The sequence below is a fragment of the Armigeres subalbatus genome, chromosome 3, assembly GCF_024139115.2.
Source record: "Armigeres subalbatus isolate Guangzhou_Male chromosome 3, GZ_Asu_2, whole genome shotgun sequence".
In the NCBI taxonomy this organism is placed as follows: Eukaryota; Metazoa; Arthropoda; class Insecta; order Diptera; family Culicidae; genus Armigeres; species Armigeres subalbatus.
This window is the reverse complement of record NC_085141.1, coordinates 214,976,695-214,996,084: the sequence shown is the minus strand read 5'-3', so window position 1 is coordinate 214,996,084 and position 19,390 is coordinate 214,976,695. Positions and strand designations below refer to the sequence as shown.

General features: G+C 47.1%; 1 protein-coding gene across 3 annotated transcripts in view; it reads left to right on the top strand.

The window, feature by feature from the left end:
- The first annotated feature begins 1,122 nt into the window (after window positions 1–1,122).
- LOC134219483 (LIM domain kinase 1) overlaps window positions 1,123–19,390 on the top strand; it is a 34,440-nt gene continuing 16,172 nt past the window's right edge. For all 3 annotated transcript variants that reach the window (XR_009981578.1, XM_062698227.1, XM_062698225.1), the window contains exons 1-4: window positions 1,123–1,258; window positions 4,108–4,204; window positions 4,504–4,618; window positions 4,685–4,815. Coding sequence is in view for 2 of the 3 variants with exons in the window: in XM_062698227.1 (XP_062554211.1) it covers window positions 1,237–1,258; window positions 4,108–4,204; window positions 4,504–4,618; window positions 4,685–4,815 (365 nt within the window). In the remaining variant the exon portion in view is untranslated. The remainder of the gene's footprint in view (window positions 1,259–4,107; window positions 4,205–4,503; window positions 4,619–4,684; window positions 4,816–19,390) is intronic.

Below are 19,390 nucleotides of genomic sequence, written 5' to 3'. Positions count from 1 at the left end.
GCTCAATTTAACTGTTCCATCTATTGAATGATCAACTTTACAATCACTATTATTGAAAATGATATTCCTTTGATTTTGAAGTGGTGTCACACCTTTCACAAGTGTGTTGAATGCAGACAATTCCATAACAACAACACGATTGATCAAAGTGCTACTCACTGGATGTTGAAATGATTAGCACTTCGATCAGCACCAATGATGTCTCCACTAGAATTGAAAGTGCTATGCTATTGAATTCACAGGTTCAAGGCTATTGATTTAAGAGTGGAGCGATATTGGTGTTGTTCTAAAAATAGATGACAGTTCTTTCATCTGTTCTGCTTATTGCAAGAGGTTTTTCGAAGTGTGAGATGGAGTCATGGTAAGACGAAGGACTTTCAATCAAAAGGTATGTTATTCAAATCTGAGTTGAGGCAATTCTATTTTTTATTTTGTTGCTTTATATTCAAAATATTGTGCACGTCAAATGGAAGTGGTGGTCTTTGAATGCGATGAGCTCAGCTATTGATATTGATTTGATTCCAAAGTAGTGCATATTCAAATGCAGAACAGTTCACATGGACGTGTATATTTTTTACCGTGTACGATAACGCGCCGATCATAGCAAATCCGATCCAATCCCACTTCTGAAAATACTGTGGTCTTTTTCGGAACGTTCCAAGACGATTTATATCGAATCACGCGTTTTTAACTAAACAAAAGTAGACGTGTTTAATGCGCGACGGTTTGGTCGAGAATGAATTTACAAGTCGTAACGGAAGTTCTTCTCCCGCTTGCAGAAGTCCTAACGGATACACATAAACGCAAAGTGTCAAAATGACAGCTTAACGCAAACAAATTTTTTGAGGGGTAGTACTCTACTGAGGATGAGGATTGTATACATCAGGTTGCTACAATTTCTATAGATTGTTGCGTGGATTTTGAAAGCTTGAAAGAAACTGAACAAAAAATTCATAAGATTTTAGATTTAGACGCCAGCAAGATCTATTAGTGCCTCATATTATAAGTACTTTGTCCAGTTGACCTAATCTCTTGTTTATTTTCTTCGAAAAATGCTATACCATTTGACGGATCGCTTCGCTTTTGGATGCGTGCGGGTGGACGCGGTCCGCGCGGGGGTACTGTTGGTCAAGCGGACGCCCGGATTGGTTGATTATCGAATCAAAAATTTTATTAGCGTCGCAGCAGCAGTCCTCTCATCAGTGTTGAAGCGCAAGAGAAAAAAAAGATGCAACTATGGATAAAAATGGACAGAAAGGTAAATATTGACGGACGATTTCGTCGGAATTGTGCCATTAAATGGGTGAAAACGGTAGTGAAAGTGAATGATGTGCGAAAAACGGTGGAAAATAAGTGAAATTCGAGGGGAAATTCACAGATGAAGACCATTGCGTGGGAGAGCTGATTTTGTATGCAAAGTGGATGAAAAAAAAAAAGTTTTGCCAGAATGTGGCAAATTCTAATTGTGATGTGCCCGAAGTAGTGTCGATTTTAATGGATCTTCAATAATATCGAGTTTTTGGTTGCGGTCAGTGGCTGGAATGCGGCAAATTCGGAAGCAAATAATTCAATCGAGGGAAAAGAATTTGTTCCGAGAATGGCCGTCTTCCCGTTGCGTTGTTGGTGTTGGTGTATGCGATGAACATTATTTTTATGAGTAGATTAGGGTGTTCCAAAACAATTTACTGTTGGGGACGATGTGATGCCTATTCAGTTTGAGACAGTACCCGATTTGGGTTTGATGGACTGATCAGAGCCCCTCAAAACCACGTAACTGTATTTGTTCACGTTTGTTTTGTTTGTCATTCTGATGCTTAGCTTCCATTTGTAGATATTTAGTCGTGACTTTGCCACCTTCTGGATACTGAGTTCTCCGCTCTTGGGCGAGCTTGTGGCTCATTTCTCGTCGCTACACACCGCTGAAGATCGTCCCAAGCACGCATCTTTCGAATCCTCCAATTGCTTGGAAGTCCTCCTTGAGCTTGGTCCATGGTTCATGTTGTTTCATTATTTGTCATTTGTCCACCAAATTGTTTGTCGAGTTATCACTCCGATACACAGAAAAAAATACATCGCTACATTTTTAATGTAGATGTTTTATCTGTGTAAAGACTGTTATTATTTTGTGTAACTTGTTCACAAGATTTGATATTCATAGTATAATGTGTATGTCACATTTGAAAACAAGGAAATTTTGGTATTTTTTATATAAATTAATAAAACGATGTATGATACCGCATCGAAACCTGTAAGATATGAACTGAAGAACTATTGATGTTGTAAAATTTAGTATAATAACGTGCAATAATTTTAAATTGTTCAATATAATCCTCCCAAAGCGTTATTATTATAATAAACCGGTTGTCGATCACTTCGGGATTAAGATATTAAAGTATCATAGTGTTTTTCCCTTGAACCTAAAAGCAAAATGTTAACCGACACAATTAAAAAAGGTCCCAAATTTCCCAACTGTAAATCTTCCATCAAAAATAATATGAGGTTTGGGGCACCCTACATTCTATGCGCTATGTTTTGAAATTATTGCTGCCTTCCTTCTCCAATGCGGTGGCTGAGTCACCGCCAGTGTACTCGCTGAGTCGTGCTGTTGTGTATATGTTGGATAACCAAACCGAGTACCTTTTATCACTGCATTCGTTTGAAAGCAAAGGGCCGGAATGGGAAATCAAATAAAGCCAGTCATTACGAAAAAATGACTGGAGGCAGCTTCAGGTATCTGCGATAGGAGGAGCATTTTAAATGATAGAATTTATAATTTACATTTTTTGAATTTTTCTTCTTTGCCTTGCTCGCATAATAAGGCCAAAATTTTACTCAATATAAACTTTTTTATTGAATTAGTTGACCAATTCGTTGTAATCTCCCTTCCCAAAGTAATCGATTTTCACTAATTCGAGTTGAAATAATGTAAAATCTATATACATCAAATTGTTGAATCGAATATCATAGGCAAATACCTTACATCAAAATTTGCTTAGTTTAACTAAAGGTGAGACTAAGATAAAAATGTCTATGCGTAATCATCAATCAACCCCCTAGCTGCAGCCACTGTTGATAGGTAGAGCACACTATTGGAATGCGACTGCATGGCGGCAGTGACTTTGAAACGGCTCTACGACTTCGAGTGAAAACGGCTACCACCAGTCTACAATTGCCATGAACAAAATGGAAATTCGCTTTTCATCCTCGATTGACCTTGACATTTTCAAGAAGCCGTGCCAATAAAAGAATTGATTTCAATTCGGTTCTAGCTGGCACAAGTACCGAGTTGCTTGTATTGCAAATCATTTTCGGAAAGTTCTAATCGAAACGTGCTCGATCGATGACTGCCGGTCCTATTGATCGCTGTGTAGTGCGCTATAGGATCTAGCTCCTATGTGTGGGCCGATATGCAGATACCTGTCTGAATAAACAAGAACATTAACGTTCTTCAAATTTTTGACTATATTTATCTTTTCACTTGGAAGCTCAACTAGAGCGAAGTACGCTATCAATCGAGCATTCGAAGAACACCAGTGCATGATTGTTTTGTTTTGAAATTCCAACCTGGTTTTTTACTCTGGTGAACAGTGTTTCTCAATCTTCAAGAAGTGTCAAACATTTTTGGGATTTAGTAAAAATATCTGATCAAGCTTATAATTACATTCGTTTTGGATAAACATATATCATACTGTTCTTTACAAACTCTATTTTATTAGTTGGCATTACATCCCCAACTGGAACATTGTCGCATCGTAGATCAGCATTCATCAAATATTTCCACAGTTATTAATTGAGTAGGTCCTTAAACTAAGTTCTTTGATAAGGGAATCTCACAGTCATTTGTGTCGAAAGTCACTTCTCATAGTACTTATCATCTTGAAATGGTAAATATTAAATGTTTAAATTGTTTCAATTGCCATTTGGGCCCATGTTTTTTTGCACTGTTGTTATGCCTTTTGAAAGGAATTTTATTCAAATTTATCTGTTCCGTCAGCGATTGAGAGCCTCTGTTACCTCGAAGGTTGCTTCTTCGCACATATCATTTTTTATTGATTTATGACAAAACATGCTGATTTGTGTTTCTGTTTGTTCTTTTCTCAATCGCAGGAAAAAGTGATTTATCGTGTGCGGGCTGCTACAATGCCATAGAAAAAGACGAATACATCGGTGCCCTCGGGCAGAGATGGCACGCCGACTGCTTCAGGTAATGCAGACACTAGTCTACTCTCCACTGAATATTACTCATTGGACAGTAGGTATGTAGAAATTCGGTAGCCATACTTGGACAAAATAAAAAGACGATGCAATAGTATGACCGCATGATGCACGAAATAAAGCAGCGAAACGTAAACAGGAACCGAATTTTGAATGTATTTTCCCATTGGACACGCTCTCTAATCGAATTAAGACTCTGTGTGTTCTGTATGGCGATTTTTTTTTTCGATTTATGTTCTGTGTCTTATCGGACTTTGTTAATCGAATGCGTCATTCGTCAATTCGCAGGTGCTCGGTGTGCGATAGTCATCTATCGAGCTGGTATTTCGAGAAAGAAGGTCTGCTGTTCTGCAGGGATGACTACTGGACAAAGTACGGCGAATGTTGCCAACAGTGCGGTCAGGTGAGTTTCTTGTTTGCAGTAATATGTTTGTTGGAGTGCACTCAAATGATTAAACATTCTTTGTAGATAATTTCCGGTCCGGTTATGGTTGCTGGAGATCACAAGTTTCATCCGGAGTGTTTTTGCTGTGACTCGTGCAAGGTGTTTATCGGCGACAGAGAAGCGTATGCACTGGTGGAACGATCCAAGTTATTCTGGTAAGGTTCAAACTATGTTTTACATATCTACATAGGATTAGTTTAGGCAATTTGATTAGGGTAACTAATTGGATTTTCTTATTTACGCTCCATGGTATGGTACAGTAAGATGGGCCAAACATTTTCTCCTATAAATATTTTGGTCTGCTTTAGCTTCAACCAAATGTTTACTACTCTCAGATAGTAGTATGAATATGTGTAGCGTAAATTGCTATGGTGTGTTATCATCAGAGTTTAATATCTAATTCTTCTAATCTTCTGTTGCATTTTTGCACTTCAAGCCTTTAAAGACTGTATGTGTTTGTAGAAACAATGTGAGACACATTTTAGGTCTGTAATGCGTGAGTAAATTTATTACTCTGGTATCAAGTTGTATTCATCATCGCCAAATTATTTACTTTCATTTTCACAATTCATTTAATTTCATTCAATGACATTGAATGCAAATGTATGGGCTGTGTTGATATAATGTCCAATGGGTAATTTTGATCATTGAATGCTCATACGAGAACGAACTCGTTAGCGATTCTACAAGAAAGCATCGCGCTTTCATCCATATTGCGTCGTTTTATTCTTGCAGGAAAATTATTTCGTTCCAAAAGCGTAAATCGTTAATCGAAGCGAAATTAATTTATACAATTAACACTATACAAGATACATTTTTGTTCTGTACAATGTTTCGTTGGCCAAATCGCAAATCGTCGTTGAACTGTTTTTTTTTACAAATTTGAGTCTGTGGTATTATTTTTAATAGTCGGGTTTGTTTAACTGGAAGTTCATTATTGTGTATAGCGGCGTAATTGCACTAGGCAGAGAACTCATACGCCTATGGTCAAGTAGATCATCTGTTTTGAGCCACTGTCTTCTAGTACGGTGGTTCCGTATTAGATAAGCAATTTGTATGACGGCGAATGCAAGCATTTAGCATTGCAGAACAATGTCCCGTGAGATGGCCGCAGAACTTGGGGCGAGGTTAAGTAAAACCATTCTTTCTCTCTCCGGATCACTAAAACAGTGCTGTGGACCGACTAGGGAAACGGATTGCCTTGGCTGCGCTTGATTTCCACTAATAAGGGAGTTACAGCACTGGTCGCAATAATTTTAACTAAATGATTGACATTTTGTTATTATTTAGTATAAGTTACTGCAACTAGCGCTTTAACACCGTTCGTTATTAGTGGAATTGAAACAATGAACTGATAGACAAAATCACTTGATGCTGAAAATATCCCATTGTCTAATCGACCTAACTGATGCGACAATTTCAAATGCCATCTGCGAGTTGTTGTGCCTGCCTAGGATGTGGTGAGGTTTGACAGTGGGCTCTGTTAAATTTCTATAAAAAGCTGCCCATACCCAAGTCCTGGTGTTAGGTGGGACGCTGAACAGGCCTGACACGACGGCCCTCCGACGACACCGCCTTTAAAAACAACCATTACGAACGATATAGAAGATAATACGACTCGATACAATCGGCAACGACCTAGGCGACGGATAAAGGATCACGATTGGAAGCTTCGAACATGGAACTGCTAGTCGCTAGGCTTCGTAGGTTGCGATTGGATAATCTACGATGAATTACATCCCCACAACTTCGACGTCGTAGCGCTGCAGGAAATCTGCTGGACAGGACAGAAAGTGTGGCGCCTGTAGAGATGTTATGCTAAACTGATGAAGTCGGAGAGTGAAATGGTATTTTTTTTATAGAAGGCAAATCTGCGAACAGACACCTGAAATTATCACTCAGGGAGTGGGGTTGACGGAACGCCGGACCCACTAAACCCACCCAAGCAACGAAAGGTTACTTGAGTTACCCTCTCTACTAATCCAGGGTATTACCCCAAGAACTGCCTACCAGCATTACTTCTGGGGGATAGGCAGTACTTAATGTACTTGCTCATTCACGCTCACACAGGCACTCATCCCGTATGAGGCTTACTTGGGTGCTCTCTCTAACATACCCTCTGACACACCATGACACTCTTTCTGACGCACCAAATGAGTCTAACTTGGGTGCTCACCAATTACGCACGATGTGAGACTAAACTTGGATGCTCACCCTACCACCTGATTCACGCTTTAGCATCGCACACCAATCTGAAAGTTATTTGGGGTCTCACTCTACCACATCCTCCCACTCCTACTGACACACGCTCTGAAACACCATGTGGGACTTACTTAGGTTCTCACTTCTGACATTCCATGCGAGGCTGACTTCGGTGCTCGTCTTTAACATGCCACGTGAGCAGGGCCGGATTTAGCCGGAAGGGGACCTCGGGGCCAACAGGTTGTGGGGGCCCCAAAATGTACAAAAAAGGTTGGTTTTGATAATTAAGAATTAAATCCGGCCCTGCACGTGAAGCAGACCTAGATGCCTCTGCCATGCCTCGAGGTGTCAATAGCGATAGGTAACAACAGTTCTACGCTACGACCCTCCAACCTCGGCATGTGCAGTCCATACTCACACCTATGCGCTAACTCTTCTGCCATGCCTCGTGGTGGCGACTGCGGTTGCCACCCGCTGCGACACTCTTACCTCGACATGTGCAAACCTCTCATTCACTTCCCCGCGCTCAGCCTGTTTTCGCTCTAACTAACCAATCACAAGTTAGTCATGCTTGTCGACTGCAGCTCGGCGCGCCAGATTCTCTTCAAGCTGCAGGCAATTTGAGTGGTTGCATTCGAAACAGCGTTCCAATTCTCCACCGCTTGGCACATCCTCTGGATAAGGGTATCCGGGGTTGCATCCCGAAAGCGAACGTCTAGCATAGCTCTTTTTACGACGTCGAAACGAGGACATACTAATAGTATGAGCTCTGCAGTTTCATCACCACCTGGGTAGTCAGGGCAGACGGGGTTCTCTGCGTGCCCAAACCTGTGGAGGTACTGCCGGAAACAGACATGGCGTGACAGGAATTGTGTCAGATGGTAGTGAACCATGGGGTCTCCCCACCCAGCTCGTTATGTTAGGTATCAGCCGGTGGGTCCACCTACCATTGAGTTATCCCACCCGCGCTGCTATCTGGCAATCGAAGTCACCCTTATGCGTTCGCGAGCTCCTCTGGTGCCACGTAGCTCGAAATACTCCTCGTCTTCCCGGATGACCAGCCCGACTGGCATCATGCTCGCAATCATGCAGGCTGCGTCGTGTGATATCGTGCGGTAGGCAGACATCACTCTGAGACACATCAAGCGGTACGTGCTCTCCAGCTTCCACAGGTAACTGGTTACCCTCAGAGCTCTCGTTCAGAAAAGATACGCCCAGAATAGATATCCTTGCATAAGAGGTAAAACACCAAAAAATAATACCAAAAATTTATATGCGCAATACTTCAGGCATAACTTACTCTGTACGAAGACGAAGTACATGATAGGAAGAGGTTCAAGAGAAGACAATGTGAGCCACCCACCGCGAATTTGCATCGGTGGTGACGAAATCGATGTGCTAGAAGAATTTGTGTACTTGGGCAGAGGAAGAGCAGAGAAATTCGGAGACGCATAGTGGCTGGAAATCGTACATACTTTGGACTCCGCAAGACGCTCCGATCAAATAGAGTTCGCTGCCGTACCAAAGTGATAATCTACAAAACGCTCATTAAATCGGTAGTCCTCTAAGGACACGAGACCTGGACGATGCTCCGATGGAGCCACCATTTCGGCCGCACCCATATTGCCTTATTGCGGTGCAGGATGCCAGGGATTTGTGGCTCGGGACGGGAAGAGTACCTCGACAATCCTCGCCAACCTATCCGGGGACCGTTCGGGGGGTGAAGAGCTCCCTTTGGTCTTGGCCATCACTATCCTATAGGTGTCACCCCACGGATTCCCGTTGGCTCCTTCGCATAGGTTGTCGAAACACGCTCTTTTACTGCTCTTGATGGCCTTGTTAAAGGCCAGTTTCGCAGCTCGAAACACTTCACGGCGGTCCGCTCTTTCATCCTCGGTGCGGGCAAGTTGCATCCTTCGTATAGGCTTGAGGCAGGTTGATCGAAGGACCGCAATCTCAAGACACCACCAATATACCGGGCGTCTGCCATTTCTCGGCATGGTGGCGTCGCACGCGCGTGATAGGACAGCTACCAACGCATCCGCAAGCGTTAAAATCTCCTGCTATGACGACCGGCTTACGACCCACTTTTTTTTTTTTTTTTTTTTATAGAGGGATGAAGGCAAATCTGCATACAGACACCTGAAATTATCACTCAGGGAGTGGGGTTGGCGCAGTTGGCAGAAGGCCAGACCGCCGGACCCACTAAACCCACCCAAGCAACAGAAGGTTACTTGAGTTACCCTCTCTTCTAATGCACAATTCCCCCCGGGACTACCTTTCAGTATTACTTCTGTGGGGAAAAGCAGTACTAAAAGTACTCCTCCCAAAACAACACCTTTCACAGTGCCTCTCTTCGATGTTTTGTCATACGTCTGAGCCCTTTGGCTCCCTTATTGGTGCAAGCACACAAAAGCGTGGGCCCTTAAGCCCTTTACTTTTTTTTTTTCCTTGTGCCATTCAGCAACGCATCTACTTTCCTTTTTATTTTTAGAGCCATTTAGCTCTCAACGTGCTCGCAAGCTACTCAGATAGTCCCCCGGCGGCGGATCTACCCTACTCCGACGGGGAGTCCCCCGGCGGCGGAAGCTCCCCCGATACCGACGACCCGCATTCGTGGATGGCTGTTACATTACCAACACTACACATTCACCTGGTATGCATGTTCATAGATCCGCTCAAGTCCTACGCACATTCTCACTTCAACGGGTGACCGGACGAGTGCCGAGGTCAGGCCAAAGATTCCGGGTGGAGATAGCTTCCGGTTCAGTGGTGCCCTGACGACCCGAAGCAGGTGCATTCACGCGGCACGATCTACTCAACTGGTCCCCGGCGGTGGACCTAGCCTACTCCGATTAACCGATTTCCCATGAACTGCGCCTTTCAGCTTCTTGCTTAACCGATGAGCCATTCAGCTCTCATCTTGGTCGCGGACTACTCGGATAGTCCCCGGCGGTGGATCAATCCTACTCCGACAGGGAGTTCCCCGACGTCGGAAGCTACCCCGTAACCGACGACCCGTCTCAACGGGTGACCGGGCGAGTGCCGAGGTCAATCCAAAGATTCCGGGTGGAGATAACTTCCAGTTCAATGGTGCCCCGACGACCCGAAGCCGGTACATTCGCACGCCACGGTCTACTCAGCTGATCCCCGGCGGTGGACCTAGCCTACTCCGATAACCGAGTTTCATTTGCCTTGAGCCATTCAGCTCTCACCTTATTCATTGAGCCATTTAGCTCCCGCCTCGGTCGCGATCGCGAACGACTCGGATAGTCCCCGACGGCGGATCTAACCTACTCCGACGAGAAGTTCCCCGAAAGCGGGAGCTCCTCCGAACCCGGCCGTTTCGCCACGTTCTGCGGCTACGCGCTCGCCGCAAGCTGAATACAGTTGCGACGCTGTCGTTCCCATCCATTATCGACATATATATTCACGACTTCCACGACTCATGGTCCGCTATCCGTAACGGCTGCCTGCTGCTGCTCTATGCGCCAACTTCGTTGCAGGATGTCGGCTATCCTGGACGTCGCTCTTGCAACCGCTCTCCACTGTTCTGGGTTCTGGCACATTTTTATGACGATGTTATCGGTGTTGGTGTCCGTTCCGCATGCCCCCAACATCGCACTCCTCTCCGTTTCGAACCGAGGACATGTGAACAGGATGTGTTCAGCCGTTTCTGTCACGTCTGGGCATTGCGGACAGGTGGGAGAAGCCGCGTGACCAAACCTGTGTAGGTACCACTTGAAGCATCCATGGCCTGTTAAGAACTGGGTCAAGCCAAAGTTTAGCTCCCCATGAGGTCTGCTAATCCATGCCGACACACTTGGGACTAAGCGATGGGTCCACCTTCCCTTAGGCGAGTTGTCCCACTCTCTCTGCCATTTGGCTACCGTTGCTGCCTTTATATTCCTTCGAGCGTTATCGGTGCCCCTGAGGGCGTAGCACTCCTCGTCTTCCTCTACCACCAGTTTGATAGGCATCATGCCCGCGAGTACACATGCCGCTTCGCGAGATACGGTGCGATATGCGCTGATAACTCTCAGGCACATTAGCCTATGAGTACTCTCCAGCTTTCGCGCGTTGCAGTTTACGCTCAACGCTGACACCCAAGCTGGTCCTCCGTATCGTAGTATTGAAACCGCCACGCTTGCCAGCAGCTTGCGCTTGCTGGAGCACACCCTAGAGTTGTTCGCCATCATCCTCGATAGTGCCGCTATCGCCGTCGACGCGCGCTGGCAGGCGTAGTCGACATGACTTTAAAGCTCAACTTATCGTCGAGCATCACCCCAACTGTTTAAGAGATCTCTTGGTGAAGATGTCGCAGCCGCCGACTCTAATTGTCGCCTCCTGAACCGATTTCCGATTGTTAACGACTATCATCTCCGTTTTATGATGCGCCAACTGTAGCTTCTTGCTGCGCAACCATTCCTCCACTAGGCTGATCGAATAGGCTGCAGTCAATTCGACCTCTTCGACGGATTCTCCGTACACGGTCATGGTTACGTCATCGGCGAATCCCACTAACTTGACTCCTGGCGGGAGCTTCAACCGCAGCACGCCATCGTACATCACGTTCCACAGTAATGGACCCAAAATTGATCCCTGCGGGACGCCTGCCGTGATGGGGGCGCTAACCAAGCCCTCGTCTGATTCGTAGATCAATACTCGATTCTGGAAGTAGCTTCCCAGAATCATCTACAGCCCTATCGGTACTCCCAGCCGAAGCAACGAGTTCGTGATCTCAATCCAGCACGCACTGTTGAATGCATTCCGCACGTCGAGTGTTATTACTGCGCAGTAACGTATACCGCGCCGCTTGCATTCGATGGCGACCTTTGCAGTGTCAACCACCGATTTAATGGCACCCAGAGTAGACCTTCCTCTCCGAAAGCCGAATTGCTCGCTCGATAATCCTCCTACCTCCTCGACGTACGGCGACAGTCTGTTCAGGATCAACTTCTCCAGTAGCTTCCCTACCGTGTCTATAAGACAGATTGGTCTGTACGCTGAGGGGTCTCCTGGTGGCTTGCCAGGTTTCGGTAACAGGACCAAACGCTGTCTCTTCCATATATCCGGGAATGTCCTCTCGTCCAGACACTTCTGCATGGCCAACCTAAACATGTTCGGGTTAGTCGTTATGGCTGCCTTCAATGCCATATTCGGGATCCCGTCCGGACCAGGTGCTTTACTCGGGTCGAGGGACTTTGCCACCGTCAATATCTCTTCTACCGTCACCCTCTCCACCGCTTCATCATTTGCTACCCTCGCTGCTGGCGGCCAGTGGGTTGGGCCGTGGTGCGGGAATAGTGCCTCGATTATAGTCTTCAGCCTCGTTGGACATCGCTCGGGAGGAGCCAGTGCTCCTCTTGTTTTGGCCATCACCACCCGATAGGCGTCTCCCCATGGGTTCGAGTTGGCGCTCTGGCACAGTCTGTCGAAGCAGGCTTTCTTGCTTTCTTTGATGGCCTTGTTTAGAGCCAGTCTCGCTGCTTTGAATTGCTCGATGCGTTCCTCCCTCCTCCGTTTCGCTGGAAGGTACTTTTGGAGCCTTCGTTGCACAGCACGACATCCAGCTTGGCGAAAGCCTCTAGCAGCGTTTGCCCTCTCCGGTTAGTAAAGCGACTTCCCCACTCTATCGCCCACGCATTGAAGTCTCCTGCAATTACTACTGGCTTGCTACCCACTAGGTCTGATGTTAGCCGATCGACCATCTCGGTGAATTGTTCTATCGGCCACCTTGGTGGGGCGTAGCAGCTGCAGTAGTACACTCCATTTATTTTCGCTATAACAGTACCCTCCGCTCTTGTGTTCAGCACTTCCTGGATCGGGTATCTTCCCGTCGTACAAATCGCCGCTGATTTGGATCTATCCGCTACCCAGTTCCCATTATCCGCGGGGATGCGGTACGGGTCCGACAAGATAGCGACGTCCGTTCTCGCTTCTACTACCGACTGCCACAGCAACTGCTGGGCGGCCGCACAATGGTTGAGGTTGAGCTGCGTTACTTGCACGGCTTCCTCGTATAACCACTCAACGGGCACGCAGGTCCACCCATAGCGTGGTTATGTTCCTGCTTCCTGCTCGCGCATAGCGTACACGATGGTGCTTTCTCGCACGTGTGCGCCTTATGGCCTTCTTCGCCGCATCGCCTACATAGGTTACTCCTATCCGGCCCTTTGCACGCCCACGATTTGTGTCCCGGTTCGAGGCAGCGGAAGCACTTGTCGACTACCGGTGGTTGGTAGAGGCTGACTGGACATACTGACCAGCCAACTTTCAGCTTACCAACTTTGATCACCTTGTTAGCGTCGATGGCCGGTAACTTCACCGTGGCAATCTGCGTCCCCTGCGGTCCTCTTCGCAGACGGATGGACGCATTTGCTACCACCACTCCACCTTGGTCCTTGATGGCCGAGGCGATCTCTTCCGATGTCGTGACCTCGTCCAGCTGCTTGCATTGGAGAGTCACTTCGTCGTGTAGAGCCCTCACTTCTACGCTCTCGCCTAGGACTTCCTGGGCTAGCGCTCCATATGAGGTACCATTCGCCTGTGAGCCCTTCCTTAAGACAAGGATCATCTCGCCCGCTCTCGTCCGCCTTATGCTACAAACCTCTTTACCAAGGTCCGCCAGTTTCTCGGCGCTGCGCATCGCCTTGAGCACGTCGGCGTAGCGCTCTTTCTCTGTTTTAATGAGAAGTGCTTCACCCTTCTGTCTGGCTCTCGCCGGGCGCGTGATTGCCGCTTTCACCTTCGGTTTATTTACTACCGTTTGCCAGGGACCGTCCGACCGCAGGTTGTCTTGGTCAGGTTGGCTTCCCTCCTCCGGTGGCCGACTGGCTCGTTTCGTCCTCGCTTTCTTCTTACGCCGTTCTCCCCTGTTTGCAACTTCCGTGGGCCCGCTCTTCTGATTTGCGCTCTCCCGACGCCTTTTTGCGTTCTGTTTAAAGCGCTTAATGCCAGGCGAGTCCCTGGCTCGCTTATCTGTTCTCCTCTCTACCGCTCTGTCTCTGAGGGCAAAATCTAACGCCTCCTGTGCCATGGTTGTGGTACTATGGAAGGAGAAGGGAGCAGTCTGTGCACTCTTCTCCGCTTTACCACAGCCTTCCAGCCTGGCCGCAAGCACTTCCTGTTCTTGCTTGGCAGCAAGAACCAAATTGCGAAGCTTAAGCAATTTCAGCTTCAGCTCCCTCGACATATTGCCCCGTTCATTGGTGAAGTCGATAATGTCATCGAGTTGCACCATGACGACGGTCAAGCTCGGCAGGATGCCACTCGACCCTATCTCCACTGCATTGTGCTGCTGCTTATCGACTATTGGCGTATCGTTATCGCTCCACGACGACTACTTCGCTGCTCGGGTTCTTCGTCCCTATTTCTCTCGCTCCCGTCGCGTTGGGTGGAGATCTCTCCAAACCTTTCCTTGCGAAGGGGGTGACTGCCGATGCTTGATTGTTTACTATAGCTTAATTCATGTTTGTTGGGTCCCCTTAGGGCTGCCCTCGAACCCAACTGGAATAGTCGCCTTCTTGATCCCATGGTTATCTTTGCAGATGCAGTGAGGCCATGCGGGGTTGACACCTCGGTGTTCAGAGCCGGATCGGCGTAAGCCAGGAAGGAATCAACTGGTCCTACTCCCATCTGGTTGGTTAAGCCAGACGGCTGGATTGGGACGGCGTGCCCCAAGGCCTGCCACGGTTTTACGGGACGGAAGGCAGCTGTGGCATTAGCCCACCCGCCATTTCAAGACGGTGTCACCCGGCTTTACTCAAGGAGTGGAATGACACAACTGTCAGCCCTAGGTTCGTTGTATATCTCGATTTCCGCTCGTGTCCGTTGACCTTGCCGTTGTCGATGCCACTGGGTTGGGCTAGTGTGCTTTGAGCGGCGCACGGTCGCTTTGATAGGACCTGCTTACGGATACATGCAGCTTTTTGTAGAAGTTTAACAGAGCCCACTGTCAAACCCCACCACATCCTAGGCAGGTCCCCTAACTCGCAGTGGGGTGGGGCATAGCAGTGGGGCATAGCAGCTACAATAGAACACACCATTGATCTTGGTTATCGCGACACCCTCAGCAGAGTGTACCACCTCTTGGATCGTTTACCGTCCCGTCGTGCAAATATTCGCCATCCTAGACCCTTCCGCCACCCAGTTGCCGTTATCGACAGGGACGTTGCACAGATCGGACAGGAAGGCGAGACCGACTGCTGTGGCAGCAGACGGGCAGTTGCACAGTGATTAAAATTCAGCTGTGCACGGCTTTTTCTTGTTTGTCTCTCCGATGGGATACGAAGATCCACCCATAACGTGATTACAGGCTTGATTTTTGCCGGTGCAGATGAGGCACTTTGCTGCTTTATCACATTTCTGCGCCTTGTGCCCTTCCTCTCCACAACGACGACACAGGTTGCTACGGTCTGGGCCCTTACAGTTGTAGGACTTGTGTCCCAACTCTAAGCACCGATAGCACCTGTCCACTGAAGGCGGCTGGAGTTTGCTCACTAGGCATACAAATCAGCCGATCTTGAACTTTCCTCGCTCCATTACCTTTTTGGCTTCCGCAACCGGTAACATAAGGTAGGCTACCTGCATACCAAAGAGACCGCCTCTTAGATGTACAGAGTTCTTGTCGACCTCTGTACCGCACTGGCCTCTGACGGCAGAGACGACGTCGTCCGTGTACGTGACTTCGTCCAGTTGCTTGCACTGGAGGGTCACTACCTCACGTCGGCGTCGTCACCCAAGACCTCTTGGGCCGGCTTCCTGTAGTCAGTCCCACTAGCCTGCGCTCCGCGTCTCAGAACCAAGATTATTTCACCGATCTTGGTGCGTTTGACGCTTTGCAGGTCCTGACCCAGCGCCGAAAGCTTTTCGACCGCCCGCATCGATTTAAGAACTTCAGCGTACTTTGCCTTATCAGTTTTCACCAACAAGCCCTCACCTCTGTCCTTAGCTTTTTTGCGAGTCGAGATGCCGACTTCCGCTTTGCCCGACTGACCAGCTGCCAGGGATTTTCTGTCTCTTGTGCCGATGGCACAGGCTGGCTGGTACCCTCTTGCGGCCCGTCTACTTGCGCCTGGTTGGTGCCTTTCGCCTTTTTGGACCGAGAAGTCACTTTCTCGGTCGACGCCATTCTGGCTCCTTTGCACCCCGATTTACTCCGTCCAAACGACGCTTGGCCTTTGTGGTCGCACGTCGTTTGGCTTTGCTCTGATTGTTGCCTGAGCCGTTTCGGGTTAGGTGCAGTCTTTTCTTCCTTGGCCGTCAGGGCGAAATCAATCGCCTCTTGGGCCATGGTCGCTCGTTCAAGGAAGGAGAAGGCATCGGTTTGAGCACCTTTGTAGGCCTACTCTCTTCCCACTACCCGCCTGATAAACGCATCCTGTTCTTGTCTTGCTACTCGAACAGCCTGGCGCAGCATCCGAAGGTTCTGTTTGCATGGAGGCCATTCAAGGGTTGACACTTACGTGTTCAGAGCCAGATAAGCACAAGTCAGGAAAGGGCATCTGAGCCTCCCAGCAGGTAAAGCTTGGTGGTAAGATTGGACAGCGTGCTACAAGGCTCCACGGTTTTAGGGGACGGAAGACAGCCTAGCCATTAGCCCACTCGCCGTTTCGAGTGAATGTCTCCCGGCTCTAATAAGAGAGTAAAATGTCAGACTGCCAGCCATCGCTTTCATAATATTACGATATCCAAGACAAGGTCCCTTAACACGCGGCCAGAATGCCATAATCAGGATCTCGCTGGCATTGATCCTGATGTGCCAATTGGCACCACTTGGGCTCCTGTGTGCTTTGAGCGGCACACGGTCGCTTTGATAGGACCTGCTTGAGGACACATGCAGCGTTTTGTATAGGTTTAGAGCCCGCTGCTAAGTCCCACCACGTCCTAGGGAGGACTTCTAAATCGCAGAGGCCGTGGGGAGTGGTCGTTAAGCCCTTGGACATAGTCCCTGCTGCCCACAGAGTGAAATGGTATAAGCACGTTTAAGTATACCGTATAACCCTTTCGGGACGGATGGGTCATATATGCCCAGCATTTTAGATTGGATGTGTAAAATCACAGAAGAGAGCTAGGTCCCCAATTTCTTCAGCAAAGTTTTTCATCAGGATGTTGGCTTTATATGAAGAATATCGGAGGTCAAGTGTGACTAAACTCTGAAACCCCAGATATCTTAAACTTTAGGAAGATTTCGCCTCTTAGAGCATGCAAATGAACAATGAACAATGCTATACCGCATTGTTTGATGATTCTGAACAATCAATCATGTGTAGTCAGAGATCAATTTTCATGAATACGAGTTGCTCAAGGTTCTCCAAACGTTTTCAAGATCAGGCCACGGTATCTACCAGATCTACCAAAGCTTTTGCAATGTCCTCATCGTTGATATATACCCAAGCCGATTCAATAAAAACATGTGCATAATGAAAATCTTAATTTCCTTGAATTAAAATTGCTCAGAGTACTCCAAAACGCTCTCGAGTTCAGCCCAAGATATTTACCAGATCAACTAAGACTTTTTGCAAAGTCCTCATCGTCGGTGTATACCCAATTCGGTTCAATGAGGATATGTGCATCACCCAATTTTCTTGATTACGATATGTTAAGGTACTCCAAAATGTTCTCGAGTTCAGTCCACGTTATCTATCTGATCAACCAAGAATTTACAATGTCTTCATCGTCGGTAATAAAAATATCCGGTTCAATAAAAATATGTGCATCATGAAAAATCCAAATTTCTTGAATACGAGATGCTCAAGGTTCTTCAGTTCTGTCCATGGTATCCACCAGATCAACAAAGGCTTTTACAATGTATTCATCGTTGGTATGTACACGATCTGATTCAATAAGCATATGTGCGTAGTGAAGAACCCAATTTTCATGAATACGGGATGTTCAAGGTATTCCAAAACCTTTTCACGCAAGAGACTTGGCCCTGAGGAAAGTGTGCTCTATTTGCTGTTCTTCGAAAAAGGATCTGTAAAGTTTCCAGAGCTACAGAAGATCACAGGTTTGTTCAACACCGTAGTGAAATGGAGATTTTTCACCAGAAGAGCAAATGATGCTGTCCAATGCCACCGCTGTCAACAGTTTGGTCACGGTATGACTCATTGCTATGTGACGCCCTTATGTGTCAAATGCGGTGAAAAACACTTCTCAACAAACTGCAAACTCCCGGCAAAGGCCGATCTGAAGGACCTCAATAACGCAGAAAAACTTGCGCTACGAAGTGAAATCCGGCAATCACACGGCCAATTTCCGTGACTGTCCTGCTCGCAAAAATTACCTCAAAGGAGTTGAAGACATTCGTAATCGTGCTACCAAAAAACCACTCACATCAACTTTTCGTTCGCCTTTGCAGAACGGACAATCGGGTGCCACTTTTTCCAGAGGTACTGCGCAAAATCCAAGAGCAAAACCAACCACTGTTCATGCCAACTCCTATTCTGATGTTCTTCGAAACACAAACACAGAGATAAATAATACGGGGGACAACCCAAATCTATTCAGCGTTGCCGAGTTTATGTGCCTAGCCAAAGATCTATTCCAACGACTGGAGGGTTGCCGCACAAAAATGGAACAATTTCTAGCTCTCAGAGCTTATAATGAAACATGTCTATAATGTCAAGCATTCCCACTCTACGCTTGATGAATTGGAATGGAAGATATATTCTCAGCAAACAAGTGGAGTTCTTCGATTTCGCTGAGCGAAATAATATTGATATAGCAATCGTCACCGAATCCTGTCTTTTCTGCATCCAAAGTTCCACTGCATCCGATTCGATCGCCCCACCAATGATGACATCGCAAGAGGAAGAGGTGTTTAATCGCTGTCCGAAAGGGCTTAAGATACGACCAACTCAACCTATCCACAAAAGTAATTGAAGCCACGGGCATCTCTATTCCTACAACAAATAGTCAAATACACATTGTTGCTGCATATTTTCCTGGAAGTCGGCGCTGCTCCGACTGGTCACTATTACGTCGCGATATCCGTTCCCTGTCCGATCGCACTGAACCTTACTTTTTGGTTGGAGACTTCAACGCTAGACATCGCCATTGGAACTGTGCAAATAACAATAAAGCTGGCAACATTCTATGTCAGGAAGCAAATCGTATGGGCTTTCATATCAACTTCCCTGATACTCCTACATTCGTTCCGTCTGGTCGGAGTCACCCATCAACACTCGATCTTGTGTTGTCAAACAATTTGATCGACATGACAAAACCCGTGTCCTTGAACGAACTGTCTTCAGATCACCTTCCAGTAACGTTCGAAATCAAGCCTGCTAGCACCCCCGAGCATATCGAGACCAACATGCGATGTTACACCCGCGCAAACTGGGTTGCTTTCCAAAGGGTAATGAACGACAGGTTAAACTTAACCGATCCGTTGGTAGCAGACATCCATGACGAAGCTGGGATTGATGCAGCCATCGACCACTTCAATGCCGTTTTAATCGAAGCCGAATCAATTGCCGTTCCGGAAGTTACACCTCGAACATACGAAGTGGCCAGTGTTCCAGA